Below are 22,983 nucleotides of genomic sequence, written 5' to 3'. Positions count from 1 at the left end.
GTGATTAGTCCAGAGAGAAAGCTGGTGAATTCGTTGTTGATGATGGTCAGACGCTGACCATGCTCTTAGGGGGATGCGGTGGTTCTGGAGAACTAGATGACTGTGGAAATGACTTAATCCAGAAAGGCGGAGTTTCTCGTTAATTACTGGCCAAGGTGATGAGTCCTGGGAAGAAAAAAACAGGGTAAAGACGGCTGATTACCGTCTCTGCCTCATTCTCCGGTCCTTATGTCACTTAATTGAAGATTCTTCCTTATCACTGTGTACATGCCAGAGAGCTCAAGTGGCCTAACTTGATGCCCAATTCAGGTCAGCCTGACTCCATATCCAGTGCTTTGTGTGACTTGACTTCCAACTTTCAGGGAGACAATGTCTAGTAGGGGAGAAGTGACACTTTGCCAAAACTCCACAAGGTGAAAAATGGCAAGTGTTTAAAAGGAAGAATGCTGTGGGAAGTCAGAGGCTGTGGCATTTGGAAACGGGCGCTTGAAGAGTGGGAAATATTTGTGTGGGGAAGCGCAGGGGCGACCGCCCACCGTTTCCTTCCCGAAAGCCCTTCAGACACTGGATTGCTCCGTCTCAACTCCTTTAAGAGTGGCCTTGCCCCCACTCAGATTCCCGTGTCAATCTAATCTCAATGGCCAATAGTAGGCGAGAAGAGAGCACTTCCGCGCCTCAACCGCACTTAGGGGGTGGGGTAGAGGGTGAAGAGAGGCTCGGGCAGGTCGGTCACATGACCAATCCCTGGGCCTGAGGCCGGAGAGGCGCGGAGCAGTTCGGCTACGATCATTGGCCAAAGAAAGGTTGGCTCCGAGTGAGGCCACGCCCCCGGTGACCGAGAGGTTGGTTGCGCGGGCGCTGGGAAAGGAGACGCTGCCCTTCCGCAGCGATGGGATCCCGCGTGAGTGGCGGCCCGGGCTGAGCACGCCGGGAAGACGACGGCGCAGCAGGCCCGGGACTGAAGCTTTCAGCGGGAGGGTGCCGGGCTTGCGCAGGACACTGGTTGGCTGCGCAGGTGTCCTGGGTCAGCTAGACGAGAAGGGCCCGGGTTGGAATGAGCAGGTACCCGAACGCTGGGCGGCGCGAGAGGTGGAACTGTAGGTACCTGGTCAGTGAGCAGATTCCCAGGCCTGGGACCTTGCAGGGATCAGAACGGGATCGCAGGTATCCGGACCCGACCTAGGAAAGTACCAGGGATGGGAAGAGCAGGTGTGCGGCCGTGGGCTGCGTCAGTGGGCACCTGGACGGCCCTCACGGATATTCCGGGGGTCGCGGCAAAAGAGGAGCAGGCCTGATTCGGGGCTGCGCGAGGATGCGTCCGAGATGGAATGAGCAGATTCTGAAGAAGGGGATATCGCTGAGGTCCAGTACTGGAGGGACTGGTGAGGTGCCCAGGGTGGAATGAACGGAGACTGGGCAGAGGGTGGCTCAGGAGAGTGCCTGGCCAGGGACATCGCTGGGATCAAGGGGGAAAGGGGGCTGCTTAGGTCAGAATCATTAATGGGGTCATCCAGGGCAGGGGAGGAGGTGCCCCTGTGCAAAGTGCGGGCATCCAGGCTGAGGTTCTTCTAAGTGCTATGGTGGGGGTGGAATGGCAAAATTTCCTCCCAAGGTTATTGGGCAGGAGAGGTGACTTGCCCAGCTTGGGAGGCATTAGAAATGTCCATGGGGTGGTGGATATTGCCACGGGGTTGTCATCATGGAGAAGAGGTGGAAGCTTCTCACAGGGTGGTTTCAGGGGGATGGGTATTGCTGGTTGGGCTGGGTCTGGATCCATCCCTGGAGTGAAGCAGGCTTGGGGACACCATTGTCACCTTGCACCTGCCACTTTTCCTCTCAGGACAGCAGAGGTGGCTCTTGACTTCCTGCAGACATTGCTAGGCCTCCCAGCCCTGTCTCATTCCTGGAGCATGTGTTCGGCTCATCTTTGAACTCCATGTGGGCTTCTCATTTGGGAACCCAGAAGTCTGTCAGGTGTGGCATGGAGGGAGGGGTGACAGATGTAGCAGGCAGGTCAGGAGTAACACCATGGCCTTGGAGTCCCCCAGAGCTGAGGTCACACCCCAGCCTGGCCATTTACTCTGACCTCAGTCAGGTCCTTATCTCTCAGCACCTCAGTTACCCCATCATAAACAGTGGTTGTCCTGAGGGTTCTGTGAGTGACTAGTCTCAAAGCCCTCTCTGGAGAGCCTGGCACAAGCCTGGCCTGGAGAAGGTGCTTGGAAAGTAGTAGCGGCTAATCCTCTGATGTTCTTGTCTCCCCTTCTCTGAGACCTGGGCTGGTTTGGGAGGCTGAAAGGGATGGCTTATGATACTAACCCCAGCCCCAGCCACAGCCATGGAGATCACAGCTCAGTTTTCAGTCTCCTGGCAGAATGTCTCCCACTCTTGATAACATGACAGTTTCCTCAGACTCCCTAGAACATCTCACTGACTATCCCCCTCACTCTCTCTGTCTCTCTGTCTCTGACACACACACACACGCACGCACGCACGCAGCCCAGCCCAGGAGTTAGACTGCAAGGATTGGCCGTTCTTCCCACTCCCCTGGAATATTCTTGTTCTGGTCCAGTGACATTGGCCACCACCCCGGTTAGATAGGGTCTGTCCCAGCTTGCATATTCCTTCCACTTGAGGTCCCAAGAAACCTTGAAGGTATACTTGGCCTTGGTGGTGGAGGTTGGGCAGTGGCTCTGCAGGCTCTTGGGGACTGGGCTACGTGGACTCAAGCCGTGTATTCTCAGGCTTTGGAGTGGGGTGCCCTACGGGTCTCGGCAGGCCCCAGGGGAAAGTTGCCTTTGTTGTCTGTGGTTCTGCTAGGGCTGCCACTTCCCGCTCCATGTTGAATTCAGCTAAAAGATTGTTTTGAGCTCAGACTCTTAAGTCCGAGAGACTTTGGTTTAAGTCCTAACTCCACCTCGCACCAGCTGTGTGACTTTGGACTCCTGACTTACCCTCTCAGAGACTGTTTCCTCATTGGACATTGATGGGGGTGGCCGAGCTAGATAGTATCTACTTCACAAAATTGTAATGATCCAGTGAAATAATAGATGTAAATAACTCAGCACAAAATGTGCATGTAATGTGTATAAACTATTATTATTCGAGGAAACACCCTGCTGTCTCCATAAATAAAGTCCGCAGGAAGTAAAACATTCTTGGCTTTGCGGGACATGAAAAAGATGCAGTGATTCTCAGTGAGGGGCCTGACCCTTCAGAGGCTTGAGATTTTTGTTTAGCAAATAGGCCATGGATTTCAACAGATTGAGAAAGTCGGGCAGAAAGCCCTGATATTGGGAGTGACCAGTCCATCTTCCAGGCCTGGGTCTGCTCTTAGGCCAGCGTGTTAGAGACAATGCCTTTTGCTCCCAGAGCTCCGGGTCTGTGGGGCATTTGGCTGCCTTCTTATTGGCGGGTGATGAAGGCTGGGGCCTGATTCCACAGGTAGGCTGTGCTCCGGCCCTGTCCCCAAGGGTACTCTTGTGTGGGTACCTGTGTGCTCTTGTCCGACTCGGTGATCTGTCTCTCAGCTTTGTGCAGGGACCCTCTGGTATGTACGTCTCTGTCTTTCTGGGGTGTGGATGGTGCCCAGGCCCCAGCCAGCAGCCAGTTGAAGACATTCTTCTTGGGAACTCTTGGCCCTGAGGGCTCTTGCCTGGGGTGCTGGTCCTGCCATGGCATTCCGGAGGACTGAGGGCATGTCCATGATCCAGGCCCTGGCCATGACTGTGGCTGAGATCCCTGTGTTCCTGTACACCACCTTTGGGCAGGTAAAGTGGGGGGGGGTTGTGGTCTTGCCTTTACCACTTTGGCCTCTGGGGAAGCTGGGCCCTTAGTCTTGCTGCCCCAGGTGTCTGGTGTCTCCTCAGTGAGCAGAGGGAGAAGGGCTGAGTTAGGAATCTGGGGCTCCAAACCTGGTCTTCACCCTAGGACTGTGTGAACTTTCATCTCAGTTTTTAAAAGGGGTTAATGATGTCCTCCGAGCCAAACTCAAATGTCTGTGGCTGATGTGGCCTCTTGACACTTCCTGGAGCTCTGCCTTGTGGGACACCGCCACCCAAGGGGCTTCCAGCCCAGCAGGCCTAGAGGAAGGGGGAGGTGCACAGATGCGGCAGCCGGGTGGAGTGAACATCGTCATCCTTAAGGAGGCATGTTAAGAAATGGGGTTGCCTATACAGAATTTTTGTTGTTAACAACCATTTGATCAATAAATATGAGAGATGCCCTCTCAAAAAAAAAAAACCATTCTGCCTACCAAACCAAATGTAATTACTTTGGAGTAAGTCATGCCAGGAATCCCACTTCATTAGCTCATATAATGAAGAGTGATTGTCATGTCAATTGTTGTCAATGTCTATTTTTCTGAATTGTTTGGACATGTGCACCCCTCACTCCCAACATCTTTTACTTCTAATGTATGTACATCTTGAAAGAGTTGCCATCAAAACATAATCTGACTCATTTTTGTAAAAAAAAAAGAAAAAAAAAGTGGGAAAAAAAAAAAAAGAAATGGGGTTGGCAGACCTGAGTTTAGTTTCTTTCTCTGTATCTTCTTAAGCATGTGTCTTAACCTGTGTAAGCCTCAGATTCCTCATTTGGAAAATGATGGGCCTTTAGACAGATGTGCAGGTGAAGCCCAGGGCAGTGCCTGGCATAGCAGGCCCTTAATACTGCAGCTGTTGGACTCATGACTGATGAATACAGACACTTGCTAGGCCCCAGTTGTGCTCTCCTTTGCACTGTCATTTTGCTCTCCCAAGTCCAGCCTGGTTATCTCTGAGGTCTACATTTCAGAGGAGCAGGCCAGGTCCCCCCTCGAGGTGATGCCTCTCCATCACTCCTGATCAGCAGATAGCCCCCGAGTGCCTGATGCACCCCCTGTCCCTTAGGTGCTCGCCAGGGCAGCTTTGCCTGCCTCGGGGCCCTTCTGGGCAGATGTAGCCCAGCAGCCTCCCTCTCTTCCTGCAGTCTGCATTCTCACAGCTGCGGTTGACCCCAGGCCTGCGGAAGGTCCTCTTTGCCACTGCCCTGGGGACCGTGGCCTTGGCCTTGGCTGCCCACCAGCTGAAGAGGCGACGGCGGAGGAAGAAGCAGGTCGGCCCTGAGATGGGAGGCGAGCATCTGGGCACAGTGCCTCTCCCCATCCTCATGGCCAGGAAGGTCCCGTCAGTGAAGAAAGGTAGGTGTGAGGTCGTGGGGAAGGGCCTGACCGGGAGTCGGGTCCCAGTGGGGCCCCTGTTGACTGTGGATCTTGGACTAGCAACGTCTTGTCTCCAGGCTGAGTTCCTTTCATCTGTGAAGTGGGGTTGACAGCAGGGTCACTGACTGAGTCACTGTAGGGATCTGGTAGGTGGCGAGGCCAGATGCACTTGCCCTGTTCTCCTTATCTGGGGCTCTTTGGGAGCACCTAGGTCCAGAGGGGCCCTTTGGGGAGCAGCTCCTCCATCCAGGAAGGGACGTCCCCCAGCTTGGTAACAAGAAGGGCCATGTGGGTCCAGAACCACATGGCATTCTCCCCCCATCCCCTTTTTTTTAAATTAAGGTTTACTGTGCATTCAGTAAGATTCACCTTTTTTAGCATTCAATTCTGTGAGTTTTGACAAACACATATAGGCATATAACCACCACCGCAGTCAAGAACTGTTCGTTCATGCTCTAAAGCTCTGCATGCCCCGCTGTCATCAGCCGCTCTCTGCGACCCCCAGCCCCTCCCTGGCAGCCACTCATTTGTTTTGTGTCTGCTGGGGTGGCTTTAAAAGCCTGTGTAAGGACCTGTTAACCTTGTAACCCAGCAACGCAGGGCCTGTCACCCCTGAATGTCCAAGGCAAGGAAGCTCTCATCTTGGGAGAAACCTGTTTCGAGAAGCGAAGGTTCCCTTCTGTGAACATTAATTTTAATTGTGAGCTATCATTGCATCTTTACAATTAGAAAAGAAAGCTTGTAGACTAGTCTAGAGCAGGACCTGAGAAATGCCGATGGGGCCAGGTTTCCATTTTACGTCGGCCCCTTGGAAACCTGGAGCCAGTTCTGCCCCAAACTCTTGCCTGCCCTGTACCACCTCTGTCACCTCTGATTTTGCCTTATTATCCCTTCCCTGCTTTCTCACTTAAAAAAGAATCTTTTGTGTGGTTTAAAGAGTTGTTGTCTTGAATCCCTTTTGGAAGGAGAATTCCAAATCAGTCAGCCAATCAGCAGCAAGGAGGAGCTGAGTAAAAAGGAAGTGCGGAAGCAGCTGGACCATATTCCCAGGCTTAGCTGGGTCCCTCTAGGCCAGGCACTGGGCTGGGTGACAAGGGTGCAAGCAGGATGTCAAGCAGGGGCCCAGCACTCCTCTGCTAAGTGCGTGCACTGGGGGTGCTTTGCCATCTCCCTGACTTAGAGGGTCCGGACAGGCTCCCAGATGAGGGAGGGGGAGGGTTGTCTGAGGGTGGGAACAGCCTGTGCAAAGGCTGGGTGAAAAGCCTGCGTGACCCCTGCCCTCCTGTTCCACACAGGCTACTCCAGCCGGAGGGTACAGAGCCCCAGTAGCAAGAGCAACGACACCTTGAGTGGCATCTCCTCCATCGAGCCCAGCAAGCACTCGGGCTCCTCGCGCAGCTCGGCCTCAGTGAGGACCTCGGGGCTCAGTCCCTAACACCCTGGGCTCCGTTCTCTGCCCGCAGGGGGCCTGGGGACTGGTAGGAAGTTGGGCGAAGAGATTTTATTTTGTTGGTTCACTCACTTATCCACACATGCAGGCCTTCAGAGACAGCCATCCATCACTAATTGAGTGCAGGCATCTGTGAGAGAATGGTGGGGAGGTGCAGGAGAGAAGTGTATGGTCTCTTGGGGAACATACTTATCAATGAAAGCTCATTCACTCATTCACTCATTCTTTCATCAGACATTGAGCAAGCATCTGCTTTGTGCCAGGCATTACCTTGGGAACACAGGGGTGAGCAAGCGTTGGCTCTTGTCCCGGGGGAGCCCACAGCCTTGCAGGGTGGGTAGCTGCTCGTGGGGGAGAGAGGCGTGGGTGAGAGCGGGCCCCGCCGCCCCCTCTGTGCTGGGTGCTCCCTCTGTCTTCCTTGGCAGATGAGGAGCAGAGCCCCAGAGAGGGAATGGGCCCAGACTGGCTTCACAGGAGGCTGCTGGTTCCGGGCTGGCCTTGGCCTCCGCCTCAGTAACTCCTCCCATTTGGCACTTTCTGTGAGGCGTCATCAGGCGCTGGAGTTGGCGGAACTGCAGTGGCCCGGGTCTAGCTGCAGGGATGGTGTTTGGAAAGGGCATGTGGTATATGGTCAGGCAGTGGGGGCAGCTCAGGGGTCCTGCAGGGGGTCTGGGAAGGCCTCACTCTTTGCCCTCTGGTCCTTGTGCTGCGTGGTGCCCAGATGGTGGCAGTGCACTCATCCAGCCCCACAGCTGCATGCTCGGGACCATGGGACGCCAGAGGGACGGAGGAATCTGTGGCCACCAGTGATGGCAATGCGGAAAGCCTCTACATGCAAGGTGTGGGCCTGGAGGCCAGCCCGGGGGCTCTCCCTGGGCAGGGTGGGGTGAGGACTATGTCTCTGGGTGCTGCTTTGCACCCCCCATCGTGTAACCCTCATTCAGTGGTTTCCAGCCATGCCTGGACAGTGGACAGCTTCCAGAAACCATCTGGTCTGAGTGCAGGCCTGCACGCTGCCCAGCCCACAGGGTCCTGCCCATTGCCCTTCGGGCCCCCTACCTCCTCATTCTCCTGGGGCCTCTTTGAATGACACAGTATGGGGCCCACCGCCCTCCCCTCCTGGGTCCTGACTGTCTTTCCCTGCCCGTACTCAGGCATGGAGCTGTTCGAGGAGGCTCTGCAGAAGTGGGAACAGGCGCTGAGTGTGGGGCAGAAGGGGGATGGTGGCAGCACCCCCACACCAGGGGACAGCCTCCGGAACCCCGAGACTGCATCAGAGGAACTGTCTGAGGTAGGTGGTCCTCTCCTGTGTGTTCGCCGGCTCCTGGCTGGAGAGCATTGGGGGCAAAGGGGCAGCCCAACTCTGGGAGGCAGTGCAGCCGCCCCCCGTGGGCCTGCTGGCCACTTGTCCTTCTGGATAGCAGTTTTCCCCCTTGCCCAGGGTGTGCGTCCACGCAAGGGTGATATTCATATACCATGTTGAGCACATGCCTGGCACTTGTTAGTCACCCTGCGATCCATGACGATCACACCCTCCCTGATCCCGCCTGTGTTTAGGGAATTGCATATTCTTGGAGGATGGGAGGGCATAGCCTGTGTTCATGTCTGAGTGGGTCTCATGGCCTTTGTCTTGTCTTTATACCTTTTTCTGGGCACCATCAGTCAACATGTATTTCAATATCAAGGAAGAGAAATAAGGTAGAAAAGCTAAAATAAAACATTTTTATGTAAAGCACACCAAATATATATCCTAGGATAGATGTTCACTGAAGCATTATTTAGTAATAGGTAACATGAAAAACCCGAAACTAAATGCCTATCTCTGGGGTCTGGAATATTATGCAGATACTTAAAGGCCAAGGGAAAACTCTGTGGGCCGATAGGCTGCCGTCTTCACAATGTATCATTAAGTGAAAATGCAAGATGTGGAGTTTGTATAGAATGACCTGTGTGTACATTGTTAGAAAGACATCTATCCATGCATCTGCGTGGAGTTGGTAACTGCTGCTCACGGACATTCCTCTGGACAGATTCAGGGCAGTTGCTCGCAGTGGTCTGAGGAGACAGTCTGCAGGCAAAGGTCGCAAAAGGCTTTTATTGTACTTTTCTGTACCTTTCTTTACTGTTCTCATTTCAAGCCCATGCTTGTGGACTGGGTTTGTATAGGTGGTGGGATTGTGGTCTGTGTTTGTTTTTTGTCCTTTATACTTTTCTGAATTAAAGAAAAAAAAGTCAAAACCACTATCAGCTCCTGTCTTCTGCTGGAGCCAGGTCAGGATCGGGGGGCCACCTCCTTGGGGAGCAGTTGACAATATCTGACAAGTCAGTCGGGGTCTAGCCAGGAAATGGGAACAACTTCAGGTATTGAAGAGGTGTTGAAGAGCCGGCAACAGGTGACTGCGGAGTGTGTTAGGGCAGGAGAGGAATGGCGGTGGCTTATTTCCAAAATTGGATTCACTGCTAATTCTCCATCTTAAAATTAGAGAACTTCCATTGTTTTTCATACTGTAAAAACAGTGAAGTATGCTTTACAGAATAGCACTAACTTCAGAAATAGAGGAGAGTGGGGAGAAAGTGCCCAGGCTCCAATCAGACAGCCCATGTGTTGTGCCCTGGGGAAGTGCCCTCGACCTCCCTGGCCGCTGGGGCCTTTCGTGGGGCACCAGAGCTGCTCATATGATCCTGGTCCATTTCAGGTGCTCAAGAAATGGTCTTGTGGTCAGTAATATTGATGCCTATAACCCTTCATCCAGATATAACCACTTGGTATCCTTACAGTGCATTTTCAGTGTTAAAATTTTTTTAACAAGTTTATTGAAATGTAATTCACATACCATAAGGTTCTTTTAAATTCAGTTCAGTTTTAAGGTGTGCAAGTCAGTGACTTAGTATATTTGCAGTTGTGTGTCCGTCATCACAGTCATTTTTAGAGCACTTTCATCATCCCCAGGAGAAATCCCATACACTGTAGTAGTCACCCCGTTCCTTCATGCACACATATGCGTGCACCCACACACCAAGGCCTAATCTACTTTCTGTCTCTATAGATTTGCCTGTTCTGGACATTTCTATGAATGGAATTCAGAACATGTGGACTTCTGTGTCAGGCTTCCTTCATAGCATCATGTTTTCAAGGTTTATCCTTGTTGGAACGTGGACCACGACTTCCTTCCTATTTATTGCCGAATAATACTCTATTGTATGGCTAGACCACGTTTTATTTACCCATCCATCTGCTGGTGGACATTGGGTTGTTTCTTTTTTGGCTCTTGTGAGTAATGCTGCTGTGAATATACATGTATAAGTATTTGTGTGGACGTAGGGTTTTCATTCTCATGGGTATATACTTGGAGCGGATTTTCTGGGTCATGCGGTCGCTCCATGGTAACATTTCAAGGCTCTGCCAAACTGTTTGCAGAGCAGTTGCACCGTCTTGCATTCTCACCAGCAGTGTAGCTGCGCTCCAGTTTCTCCACATCCTGGCCAACACGTATTGCTTTCTGACTTTGTGCTTCTAGCTGCCCTAGTGGTTGTGAAGTAGTATTTTGTGGTGGTTTTGATTTGCATTTCCTTGGTAACTAATGATGCCAAGCTTTTTGTGTACTTATTGGTCATATGTACATCTTCTTTGGAGAAATGTCTATTCAGATCCTTTGCTTTATTTTTAATTTGGTTATTTGTCTTTATATTACTGAGTTGGAGGGTTCCTTATTTATTCTAGATGAAGTCCCTTCTCAAAGATAGGATGGACAGAGGTTTTCTCCCATTGGGTGGGTCATCTTTTCACTTTCTTGGTGGTGCCTTTTGAAGTACAAAAAATTTTTGATTTGATGAAGTTCGATATATCTGTTTTTTTCTTTGGTCATTTGTGCTTTTGGTGTCGTATCTGAGAAACCATTTTCCAACCCAAAGTGACTTCACAGAGAAAGAGCCAGCAGGTCTCTGCCAAAGCTGCAAGGCTCTGCTGGCCACCCTGAGCAGGGGCCGGCCCTATCAAAGAACTTTTTCTCAGCCTTGGTCATTTGTGCTTTTGGTGTCGTATCTGAGAAACCATTTTCCAACCCAAAGTGACTTCACAGAGAAAGAGCCAGCAGGTCTCTGCCAAAGCTGCAAGGCTCTGCTGGCCACCCTGGGCAGTAGGTTACCCTTCCTCCTTGGTGTGATAGTTGACACATAAGGAACCCTAGGCTCCAACTGAGGAATTTATTCACCAGAAGTTAGGTGGTTTGGAACTAGTAGGGCCAAGGTCTGAACCCAGGTCCGCTTGGGTCCAGAGCAGCCCTGTTCAGTAAGAAGTCACATGTCTCATTTAAAATCACCTAGAGACCATGTTAAAAAGCAAAAGGGAACAGGGAAGTTAATTTTAATAATATATTCTATGTAATCTAGTTTATCCCAAATATTAGCATTTTAACATGTAACCAACATGAAAAATCACTAACATACTCAGAGTTTTTTTTTTAGTGCTAAGTGTTTGAAATCTGCTGTGTATACTTACAGAGCCTTTTTATTTGGACTGGCCACACTTCACATGCTTGCTCACCACATGTGGCTGGTGGCTCCTCTCCTGGGCAGGGCAGGTTTGGAGCTGTTCTCTCGCGGCTGCCCGGGCCCCCGTGCCTGTTCCCGTTTCCCCAGGAGCTGGGACCCCATCATTGGTGAGGGAAGGGGCCCTTGGCTGAGGGAGTGTGGAGGGCCTGGATTCACACTCATTGCTTTAACCACAGCCCGAGTCGCAGCGAAGGGAGTTTGCAGAGAAGCTGGAGTCCCTGCTGCACCGGGCCTACCACCTGCAGGAGGAGTTTGGGTCCACTTTCCCATCTGATAGCGTGCTGCTGGACCTCGGTGAGCTGGGCCTGGGCAGGGGCTGTGGCGGGGGCGGCGCGTGGAAGAGCCTGGGTGTGGCTTCTTTCAGGCATCAGGCGCCCCAGAATCCCCAGGGCATGTGATGATTACCGAATTGCACAGAGAGGAAAATGAGGGGCAGAGGTGTTCCCTTACATGAGGCAGGTAGGGATGGAGCTGGGCCGAGGGCCAGGAGTCCCCGGCCAGTCCTTGGCCACAGGCCTTGGGGCTTGTGTGCCAGCACCTCCCCTGATGGCTGTTGCAGGCCTTTGGTTTGAGCCCTCCTGTGGGTACTGGGCAGGTGGAAGGGACAGGTGAGATCTCTGTCTCACACAGAGATGAGCCCAAAGGGGCCAAAGGACCAAGAAGGCAAGTCTTGTTTGCCTGCCCCATTGAGGTAAAGGGGCACGACTCCACTGAGGGAATGAGGTGTGTCAGCCACAGCCAGTGTTCCCCTAGTGCCTGCTGTGCCCCAGTCTGTGGGCAGTGAATACGAACGACCCCTGGGGCCCCTCCCTGTGTGCTGTCAGTCCTGGGGTGAGACTCTTGAGTGTCCAGCCCCCCTGCACCATCAGTGGTGACAGGCCCAGTGGGGGCTGGCCAGGGCACACATCTTCCCACAGCCTCTTCCCGGGTGGCTTTGCCTATCGGCAGAATTCTGCTTCCTCTGGGCCCCCCACATGGCAGAGAAGGCTGGTAGGGCGGGCAGTCAGGGCTGTGGGCTCTTCTTATATGTTAGACAAACCTTTCCCTAAGTGCCCTTGAAGGTCCATACCCCCTCAGCCCTTAAGCAGTGTGGGATAGGAATGCCAAGTCGGTAGCCCGGGGACCCCCTCGAGCCCTTTGCTGTCAGGGGTTAAGGTCCATCCTGTCAGAGAGGGGAAGCAACTTGCTTAGAGTGTGCCCCTGCGGAGCTCGGCCCCCAGGCCTCAGGGCCCAGTGGTGTGGCCGTGGGCAGGTCCCCTCAGAAGCTTTGCTTCCTGCCTAACCATGCCCACCTCCAGGGATGTCATAGGATTGGAGAAGGCCATTCATTTGAGGCCGTGACCATGGAGTCTTTGCACACAAGTGCTCAGGGAATAGGAGCTTTGTGATGATGAGTGTTGTCCACCCCAGAATCGGGTGCTGGCGGGCCTTGCCTGTGAGCATTCCACAGAGCGTGGTGATCTCGGGGACCTGAGCTCAGCCCTTCTCTTCCCGCTCTGCCAGAGCGGACCCTCATGCTGCCCCTGGCCGAGAGCTCGCTGCACCTGCGGGCGGACGATGAGGACAGCCTGACCTCAGAGGATTCCTTCTTCTCCGCCACCGAGGTGACATGGGGTGGGATGGACAGATGCAGAGGGAGGGGTGGGGTGGAGGCCAGGCCCCTGTGGGACCCTGGGGTTGAGCACTGGATCGTGGGAAAGTGAAGGCATTTCCTCCCACAGAACCAGAATCTGGCAGTCACCAAGGGCTTTCCCCCAGGGGCCTTATGCAGTTGCTAGGGATGGGGCCCGAGGAGCCAGGGGCCATAGGTCTTGTGGGTGAGGGCAGGGCCCCCATCCCCGCTGGCCTCAGCTCACCGTGATCTCTCCCTTCTCCAGGCCACATGCCTGTTCCTTGGCATTAGTTCCCTTCCACAGCCACCTGTCTGGCCTGATGACCTGGCCTGCAGTGGAGGGCCGTGGGCGAGTGTCCAGTAGATGGTCCCGTTGCGGGGGCCTCTGGAGATGGGAAAGGCTGAGGGCTGGAGCTGGACTTGGACTCAGGCCTCCTGCCTCTTGGGCCATGTTTCCCCCTGATACCCCCATGGCCCCTAGGGTGGCTCCTGGGCGGTGCCCTCACCCCTTGGGATGCTGCTGACACAGGCTTTGACATGACCTTCCTCTTCTCCACGCCCTCCCTTAGCTCTTTGAGTCCCTGCATATCGGAGATTACCCACTCCCACTTTCCAGGCCTGCCGCTGCCTACGAGGAGGCCCTGCGGCTGGTGAAGGAGGGGAGGGTGGCCTGCCGGACCCTCAGGTAAGTGAGTAGGGACGGGGGATGGGCAGTGTGTGGTGAGGACTCAGCTGGGCCGGGCTGGCTGAGGGCATGGTGAGCTGGCCACCGAAGGCCTGGGGTGGCCCAGGTACCGAGACTGGGCAGGAACTAACAAGAACAAATTGATGTGATCAATTAACCAAATAATCATTCATGCCTTGAGTTCTCTGAGGGGTCTAAGCACTGAACCACGGGGAGCGCTGTCCTAAACCCCATGTCCTCATACGGTCTCTCTCACAGGGGTCCGGAAGCCAGGCTTTGGGGACAGACCCAGGGTCTCTCCAGGTCCTGCCACTTCGTAGCATGTGGCCCTGGACATGTTGCTTGACTTGTCTTAGCCTCAGTTTTCTCATCTGTGGATGTCTCTTCTTCATTTTAAATTAACCTTGTTGTATGATAGATAGGGAACTTAGAACTTGGCTTTTAGTCATGACTCCAAGTTTAAGTATGTGTGTTTCAAGTTCACTGGCTGAAAATGTTTGAACCTTTGGCGATTTGGACAATGGTAGCTAGATGAGGGTGTGTCCAGCTGTTCCAGAAATGCCAGCCCAGAGTGGGTAGCAGCCTGCTGCCCTGGTATTATGTCAGTTTGGTCTTTTTCCAGTGAGGGTCCTTCACTGGTTGGGCCTAAAGGAGGCTGAGGTCAGCCCAGCCCCCAGTGACCTGACTTGCCATCTATGTCCAGGTGGGCCACTAAGGTCAACACATCCTCAGAGAACATCTGGCTAGCCTCTTCCTTTGGTTGTGGGGAGACTGAAGCCTTGGGGGCGCAGGTGCCTGCCTGAAGTTGCGCTGTTAGGGCGAGGCAGGGCCACTCAGAGCTCTCCCCTGACCTCCTTGGGGGCATTGCTGGGTGGGGCCCAGCAGTGTGACGGCCTGTGCTTCCCCCTAGGACAGAGCTGCTGGGTTGCTACAATGACCAGGACTTCCTGGCCAAGCTGCACTGTGTGCGGCAGGCCTTCGAGGTGGGTGTGCCCCGGGGTACCTGGGGAGGGTGGAGCCGGGGATGGGGGGCATCAGGCAGGCCTCCGACCCGGCTGCTTGCACCTGGCTGCCCTGCGCAGTGGGGGCAGCTGCCAGCCCCGCGGCTCACTCCCCACCCCCTCCCTCCTCCATTCCTTAGGGCCTTCTGGAAGACAAGAGTAACCAACTTTTCTTCGGGGAGGTGGGCCGGCAGATGGTGACAGGCCTGATGACTAAGGCTGAGAAGGTAGCTGGGGCTGGGAGCTCTTCTTTCAGGTTTTCTTCCCCCTTAGTCTTTTTCATTCTTTTAAAACTTTATTTGGTTCTGTAAAACGTTTTAAAGGCCCAATCTGAAATCAGCTTGGAGGGCTTTGACTTCATCCTATACGTAGGCTGTGGAGGAGCTGGGAAAGGGTTGGGGTTGTTTCCTGTGCTAATTTTGAAAAATATGATCAGCTTTTTATTCGTACAGAGTAAAGAAATGTAGACTGTGGAAGGTCTCCCTGAGCCCCACCGGCCTGAAGGGGCCGCCGGCTGTGGTCTGATACATGCGTTCCTACTGCAGTTTCATAGTTTCTAAACCTTGAACACTGTTCTTTAGTTTCCAAAGCTTGGTTTATACATCAGTTTGTTGTGTAAGAGTGTATCTTACCCATCTTCCTGTGTCGGAGGTGACGCTTGGGTGGACTGACTGTGGTTTAGCCCATCCTTCTATGGATGGACGTTTGGGTTGTGTGTGAATGTCCGCTCGAATAGATACCACGATGATAACCGGGCTGTTACAGATCTCTGTAGGTACCTGTGAGGTTTTCTATGGGGCAAAACCCAGACATGGCAATACCGCATCTTGGGCACAGACATCTAAAAGGCCAGCAGATATTGCCAGCTGGCCCTCTGAAACCCCTTGTCTCAAGTCCCCGCCACCAGTATGCGTGCACGTCCTTACACCTTGGCCGATATTGGACGTCAGTAATCTTTGTAATCTTTCTTTTGGTCCTTGCTTTATGTTTCCTTCATTATCAATGAGGTTGTGTAAATTTTCACGTTTATTGGCCAGTTGTGCTTCTTTAATGGGTTTGGACAAAGCTCTGGAACACGCCTCTCCCCTCTGAGTCCTTTCTCCTCACATTTTGGAGTAAGTGTTCTGAAATGCACCTCTGACCTCTTCACTCGACTGCTTCAAGCCCTCCCGCACTCCCTCTGCCCTTGGTGTGAAGACCAGGCTCCATTCCACAGCCCACCCTGTGCACACTTTGCCCTCTCCAGACAGAAGGGCTCCTCGTGCCCACCACACTCTCTTCCTGACCTGGGCCTTTGCGTAGGTTAGTCCCACCAGACCTCAAATACTGTTCCTCAATTCCTTTTTGTTGTTAACTGCTTTATTGTAAAATATGCATACAAAAATGTATTTATAGGATCTAATGAATGAAAAGATGAACCCCTCTGTACCCAGCACCCAGGTTACGAAGTGGACCATATGCCAGTATCTGGGAGTCCCAGGTCCCTGTCTCCGCACCTCACTTGGTCTCACTCATCCCCCTTGGGCTCGCCCCGCCCAGTGTGGCCCCATTACCCCACATCTTGCTAATGGGTGCCCTATCCTTCTCGTTACTCAGTGAGCTCCCGGGGGGCCAGAGCCATAGCTCTTCTGGCATGGGGCTGTGCCCAGCCTGGGGCTGGCATGGGCAGCTGCTCCATGAGTGTGGACACTTACATCCCCAGCAGCTGCTATTTGCCAAGCAACAGCCTGTCCTTTACTCGCATACCTTTACCTCTAGTAGCTCATTTTATCCTAACTGTGGTCTCCACTTGGTGATAAGGAAACAGCCTGGGGAAGTAAAGGGCTCTGCCCGGTTCATAAAGTAAAGAAAAGGGACAGGTGGGATCTGAATCCAGGTTGACCTCACCCTAGCTGTGCCCTTACCTTGTTCTCTGTGGCCTCCCTGGGAGGGTGAATGAATGACAAGCGAAGGAAGCACAGGGGAGGCTAAAGTGGTGCTAGGAACTTAGCAGGCAGCCCGCTGTCTGTGGCCAGAAGCGCAGCCTTCCTCTCTCCAGCCACCCGCTGCCCGCAGCGCAGGACTTAGGTTTCATTCTCATTAAGAAAAAGCCCAAATGGCTGTGTAGCAGCTCCTAAGCGCAGAGCCTTCTCTGGGCCCTGGGACCAGAGCGGGAACGGGTGCATGCCTGGCAGGTCCGTCAGGAGGCGGGGCTGGGGCAGGCGCCTGTCTGGGAGGTTGTGGGGGCTCTGAATTATGTTCACGGCCAGACAGGAAACTTCTCCAAGCCTCGGCTCCTTGTGTGTAAGTGGGCACATACCGGGCATTGTGAGATGGCGTCAGACATGCTCAGTGGCCACAAACAGGGCGGCAAGGGCCAGCCTGACATTCATCATCATCATCAGCCCTTACATGTGAGGATACTGAGGCTCGGGAAGTTAAGGCAGAGTCCAAGGTCATTCTAGCAAATTCTCTTTAAAACTTAACGGAAATAGGTTTTGAAAAAAATTTTCATATTGTAAAAATGACTCATGCTTATTGTAGAAAAAACTAAGACAATACAAAAAGCAAAATGAAGAAAGACAAATTGTCCTCAACCCTACTCTGTTCATGTTCTGGTGAACATCTGTCTGGCGTCCCCTTCCCATGATTCTTTATAAACAGCATCAGTGCCTGTGCCGCTCTGTGTCCTCTCCACACTGCCCAGATCTTGGGCATATCATTGATCTCCCAAAGCCTCTATATTCCTATCTGTAAAGCGGGCATAGTACTGGGATGTCCCTTATAGGACCCTACGAATTAAATGAGTGGTTCCATGTTAGGATAACCCCTGGCATGTGCCAGCTTTCTACGTCCGTAAATGCACACCCACATCTGCATGTTGTGTTTAAGCACCACACAGTCCCAGAGAGTGAGGATTTTGTCTTGTGTGCTGATGGTCTCAGTACTAGCAGCAGCCACTTTATACACTATTTATTGTGGAGGTCTGGCCCGTGGGCTGATTGTATTACATGCATAAACTTCTCGACAGCCCCCCGCCCGCAAGAATGGCCCTGTGAGTGTGTGGCTGTAGCTTCTCCCATTTCACCAGTGAGGTCCAAGGTCATAGAGATTCGAATCTTTGGCTGCCTAACTCAACCTCCTGTTCACACACATCCTTCCAAAATGAGCTCAAGCTGTAGCGCGTGTGAATCTCCCGGAAGGCAGTCGGTGCTCAGTAACGAGAGGGTCCAAGACATTGCGGGACACCCCAGTGTTGGTTGTCTCCTGGACGTGCCCTGGTCTCTGCAGAATCACACTGAGGTGGGCAGGGGGCGCTTCTTACCTTATTTGCTCTGTGGCTGCTGCTCAGGGATAGGCCGTGGCCCTGCTCTTGGTGTGTCCCCCATCCACAGGCCAGCCTGATCTGTGGGCCTAGTCCAGCTGGGTCCTGGGGCCTCGCCCATGGCCAGAATAGGCTGTGCTTTTTCCCAGAGCCCCAAAGGCTTCCTGGAGAGCTACGAGGAGATGCTGAGCTACGCCTTGCGGCCTGAGACCTGGGCCATCACACGGTTGGAGCTGGAGGGCCGTGGGGTGAGTGGGTGTGTGCTGAGCCCCAGTGTTCTGGGGTTCCTCACACCTGAGATTCTGGAACATGGAGGGGGTACCTGTGGCGAGCTCTGCCTTGATTCTGAGGGTGTGAGATGCCTCCACCCCTGCTGCATGCCCTGAGTTCCTGCCCTGGCCCAGACAGGCATGTGGGGGAGACAGCCCTGGCTGTACAGACATGTGTTCCCACCTAGGCTCCCACACGCCTCTGCCCTCTGGCCTCGGGCTTTCTGTTTGCACAGTGGCCACACGCTCAGACAACCCACTCCCTGTAGGTGGTGTGCATGAGCTTCTTCGACATCGTGCTGGACTTCATCCTCATGGACGCCTTCGAGGACCTGGAGAACCCCCCGTCCTCGGTGCTTGCTGTCCTGAGGAACCGCTGGCTGTCAGACAGCTTCAAGGAGACGGTGGGTGGCTGCCACCCTGCTTCCGGCACACATTCCGTGACCCCACGTGCTGGGAGACCCCACTTCCTTCCATCCCTGGCTTTCGGCACCAAGGCTAGGCTCCCCACCCATCTGACAGCTGTCACCCCTCTGTCCGGTACTCCCTTCCCATGATTCTTTATAAATAGCATCCATACCTGCGCTGTTCTGTGTCCTTTCCCCTTCCTTCTGTGATCTGGGGCTGCGGGGCCTGCGCAGACCAGGCACCTGCTCTGGGGAGGCTTCCCTGGGGTCCTGCTGCTCTGCTGTGCTCCCGTTCAGAGCCAGCATGGTGTGCGTTTCCCTCTTTTGAGCTTTCACTTAGTTAATTTTATCCATTCTGTGCTGGCACTAATTCTGTCCACTTGTGATGCATCCTATTAAATCAAATTAAAATAATGGGAACTAAAAAAAGCAGTAGGAGAGAGTTGAGCACAGGCCCCATGGGGCAGGTGTACCACTCAGACAGCCATGCTGTGTGGCATGGGGACAGTTGGAGAGAGATGGGCTGGTCTTTTACAGGCAGTAACCATGGATCCCCACAGCCACTGAATGAGGTGGGGGTGATGGCTCATGGCCATTTTACAGAGGAGGAAACTGAGGCCCAGAGAATTTCAGTGGCTAGTCCAGGGACTCACAGCAGTAAGGCTTAGCATCAAGATTCAGACTGAGGTAATTTCCCTTCCCGAATTGAGGGGAGGGAGACAGCAGAGCTCAGGCACGAAGCCCCATCTTCCTGCTTGGGATGAGGGGAGCTGGGGTGAGGGCTTGGTCCCAAGCAGGGAGATGGGTGGAGGCTGAAGGTTCAGTCTGTTATTCTGAAACCTGAGTGGGGTCCCACCTTTGGTTTAGGCCCTGGCCACTGCCTGCTGGTCAGTCTTGAAAGCCAAGAGGAGACTGCTGATGGTGAGTGACAGCTGCCCCCCACAACCCCCTACACCGCCCCCTGCCCCCACCCACTGCCAGGGGCCCTGGTGGGTTGGGCAGGATGCCCCAGGGAGCAGGCGGAGCAGGCTGCCTCACACCCGCTGGGCCGCCGGTTATCTGCACTCCAGGCAGCCACAGGCTGCATTATCTGGACTGTGATCCATCATTCCCCTCTGCCAGCCAGGCTCTGCAGCCTATCTGAGAGCTGCCACTGCCGGACGCTCTAGGCATTTCCTATGCTGAGGCCTCCTGCCCCCTAACTCCTCATGTAGTCCACACAGCAGCTCCAAGATTACCCCCATTCTGCAGAGGTCAAAACAGGGCTGCAAAAGCCCCAGTCACTTGCACAGGGTCACCCAACAAGGACGTGAATGAACCAGCCTCCCTTCAGAGCCCAGCTCTTAATGTGGCCCCAGGGCCAGGCCACCTTCCCCTGTCAGGCCCTAGCGCTCAGCCTGGCCACCCTCCACAGGTGCCCGATGGCTTCATCTCCCATTTCTACTCCGTATCGGAGCACGTAAGCCCCGTCCTAGCCTTTGGCTTCCTCGGCCCCAAGCCCCAGCTTGCTGAAGTCTGTGCTTTCTTCAAGGTAAACAGGGAGGGTGGTGTCTGCGGCCCACCTGGGCCCTGCCCTGGCCCCTGGGATGGGAGCCCTGGGAGGAGCCAGGAGTGAAGTGAGGGCCTGGCCTGCACCCTGGGAGAGGGCCGTGCTGTGCTACCTTCCCACCGGGAGCCTGCCCACGCGGGTCTGCAGGGAGCCTGGGAGGGTAGGGGCCTGAGGATGGGGCTCCAGTAGTCAAGGAGGGTGTCCGTGTGGGGGCAGGGTCCTTGGCCTGGGCCCAATGCCAGCCCTGTACCCCAGCACCAGATCGTGCAGTACCTGAGGGACATGTTCCACCTGGACAATGTGCGCTACACGTCAGTGCCAGCACTGGCAGATGACATCCTGCAGCTGTCCCGGCGCCGCAGCGAGATCCTGCTTGGCTTCCTGGGGGCACCGGTGGCCTGCAACATTGGCCTGAATGGGGTGCTGCCCCACGAGAATGGGCCCCCAGAGGGGCTGCAGTAGTGGTGGGTGCAGGCTTGGGAGAGGTGGCTGCCTGGGCTTCACACACGTGGGGGTGGTAGCGAGAAGGCCGCCTCTCCCCTCCTTTGGATTGGCATTGAAGGGCCCGGGTGGCTGTGGCTGTCAGCTGGGCACTTGTCCCTGACGTTGCCCTCCCCATAATCTGGGAATTCCTGATGCCTGGGGCGCAAATTTCCTTGGAGAGGGATGAAGTGCCTGGGCTGCCTGACTGCCCTCGGCTGTGCCTGGGGCACAGAGGTGGCCCAGTGGCCTGTGGGCCTGTGGGAGGGGAAGGCGCTGTGAGGAGAGTTGAGACAGGCAGAGCTGGATGCCCTGGGTGTGGGACGCCTGAACCTCCCACCAACCCAGGGCTGCTGGCATGTGGCCCTGGGAGCGTGGAAGTGAAAGACGGGGAGGCAGGGCTCTGTGCTAGGAGAAACTTGGGTGCACAGTCTCAGAATCCAGGCGTCTGGCCCCTGCCACCACCCTAGAGAGTTTGCGACTCCAGAGAGGGAGGGTGGGGGCCACAGACTGTGGCTCGGGGGCACCTTGGTGGGCAGCATGCCTAGGCCAGCTGGAGTGGGACAGAGTGGGTCTGCTTGCTTTGTGCTCATGACTGGGCAGGTGCTGGGCCCGAATCAAACCCAAGCGCTAAAATAGGACTCTGTCCTCTGGCAGTCCCTCACCCTGCCAAAGATCGTCTTTTCTCTTCCCACCTTGGCCATCACCAAAGACGGAGGAGGTGTGGATCGTCCTGCCCTCCTCCCCCATGAGCCTGGACCTCCCGGCGTGGTGCTAGGCACTGGGCCAGAGGCGCTGACAGGGTCGCCTCACCCACCCCGTGCTGCCATCAGTGGCGGCTGCAGGAGTATGGGCGTCCAGGGACCAGGTCGGGAGAGGTCAGAGGCTGTGCGTGGCTGGACCAGATCCCCAGCCCTCATTAGGATAAGAAACTTTGCCCAGCACTTGCCTTCAACTTGCGCACAAATGCTCTCAAGCTGTGCAGCGGTACAGAGCCCGTGCAGACACAGCCCCTGTGGCAGGGCGCCTGTCAGCTCTGCAGACGCACTTCTCCTACAGTGTTTGCACCTGAGGCGGATGTTTTATTTATTGCCTTAAGATTTTATTTTGAGGTCCTGCCCCTTTCTAGGTGGAGAGACCTATGTGAGAAACAGACCGCTATTGCGTCTCTGTGCTCCGGAGCTGGAGGTCAGGCTCCTCAGACGGGGCCCTCTCCCCTGGTGGTGAAGGGCTGCGGGTGGTGTGTGGGGGGGGAGAGGGGCGATGCTGGGCGAGGCTCCTGGTCTCTGAGCCTCTCCCCTCCCGCCTGCTCCCTTCCACGACCCGAACGGGAGGACTCTGTGCGCTAACCATGGTTCTGGCTCCAAAGCCACCTCTCTGAGGCTGGTGAGCAGGAGGGAACAGCCTCCTGGAAGGGAAGGACTCCTCCATCCTGACATTCCGTTCATTCGCACTTACCCTGGGCTGTGAATGTAATCTCAGGCCTGGGCCTCGGCCCGCTCTTACTGCTCCCGAATCACACACGTGGCGCTTTCATTTTGTCTTTGTTCACGCGTCCGTCGCTGCCTCTGGCTCTCGGTTTGTTGCAGCTTCCAACTTTTGTATGGTAGAGCGTGTGTGCGTCGACTTCACATCGAATAAATGATTTAAAATGATTTCCTTCACATAGTCGTGCTTCTGGGTACACACATGGCTGTTTGCTTCCTGGGCCAGAGCTGGAGACCCACTCTGGAGGGCGGCTGGTGGCAGTTCCAGGAGGGAGAAGGACCAGGGAAGCCTGGTATGGCTTGTGAGCCCACTTGGGACCACTTGGCAGCCTGGCAAGATCCATGTATCCGCAGGCATCACCCCACCCCACCCCACCCCAAGGAAGGTGAATGGGTGGGGGGTGCGAGTGCAGTACTTAAGGGCACAGATGTGAGTGGGCAGGTTGGGTACAGATCCAACTCAGGTAGCATCTAGGTTCTTATCTTTGGGCCTCAGTGTCCACATCTGTAAGATACGGGCACTGGATCCAGCTGGGGGTGCAGACTCTGGCTGTGGTCCTCAGACTTGTTCACTGTTAAGTGTCTGAGCCAGGGAGAGCCAGCTTGAGGGGCTGGGACAAGCAGGAATGGAGCAGATCAGAACCCGCCAGATCTTCATGTGTTTTCACAGCCAGTTGGACATTGAGGGTTTATTTGGAAGGTATTAAAAAAAAAAACCGGACTGAATATTTTAAATGTACAGAAAAGGTAAAAGGAAAACCACATAAAGAACACCCATAAAACCAACACCTTAAGGCAGTAATTAACATCTTGCCCGTACTTATTTCATGAATATCTCTCCTAAAATATTTTAGAGTAAGTTTCAGACACGTACTTCACCCCTGAGCACTTGAACAAGCAGATCTTTAAAGTAGTTCTCTGGTGTAGCCACAATACCACAATCACACCAGAAAAAATTTGCACAGATAAATCCCGCAAACCCAATGCT

General features: G+C 54.3%; 1 protein-coding gene across 4 annotated transcripts; it reads left to right on the top strand.

Moving 5' to 3' along the window:
* The first annotated feature begins 822 nt into the window (after positions 1-822).
* Positions 823-22,163, top strand: MIGA2 (mitoguardin 2). Of its 4 annotated transcripts, none has more exons than XM_037007967.2 (16): positions 823-842; positions 3,531-3,770; positions 4,969-5,179; positions 6,496-6,608; positions 7,372-7,489; positions 7,805-7,941; positions 11,378-11,495; positions 12,705-12,805; positions 13,383-13,498; positions 14,409-14,481; positions 14,640-14,726; positions 17,953-18,051; positions 18,342-18,476; positions 19,347-19,400; positions 19,894-20,010; positions 20,284-22,163. In XM_037007967.2, exons 2-16 carry the CDS (start codon positions 3,675-3,677, stop codon positions 20,488-20,490), a joined length of 1,782 nt encoding a protein of 593 aa, XP_036863862.1. In that variant the 5' UTR covers positions 823-842; positions 3,531-3,674; the 3' UTR covers positions 20,491-22,163. The 4 variants fall into 4 exon arrangements, with proteins under 4 accessions (XP_036863862.1, XP_017531843.1, XP_017531840.1 ...); XM_017676354.3 differs by lacking the exon at positions 823-842 and adding an exon at positions 849-1,062 and having other exon boundaries at positions 19,894-19,938; XM_017676351.3 differs by lacking the exon at positions 823-842 and adding an exon at positions 849-1,062.
* The last annotated feature ends 820 nt before the right edge of the window (positions 22,164-22,983 follow it).

The sequence above is a fragment of the Manis javanica genome, chromosome 2 (assembly GCF_040802235.1).
Source record: "Manis javanica isolate MJ-LG chromosome 2, MJ_LKY, whole genome shotgun sequence".
NCBI lineage: Eukaryota > Metazoa > Chordata > Mammalia > Pholidota > Manidae > Manis > Manis javanica.
The sequence above is the reverse complement of the archived record's forward strand: the minus strand, read 5'-3'. Positions and strand labels throughout refer to the sequence as shown.

Coding starts and splice junctions, on each gene's coding strand:
- MIGA2 (XM_037007967.2), top strand. CDS start 3,675: ATGGCATTCCGGAGGACTGAGGGCATGTCCATGATCCAGGCCCTGGCC. Junction 18,477..19,346: donor CAGACAGCTTCAAGGAGACG/GTGGGTGGCTGC, acceptor CCTTTGGTTTAG/GCCCTGGCCACTGCCTGCTG. Junction 20,011..20,283: donor AAGTCTGTGCTTTCTTCAAG/GTAAACAGGGAG, acceptor CCTGTACCCCAG/CACCAGATCGTGCAGTACCT.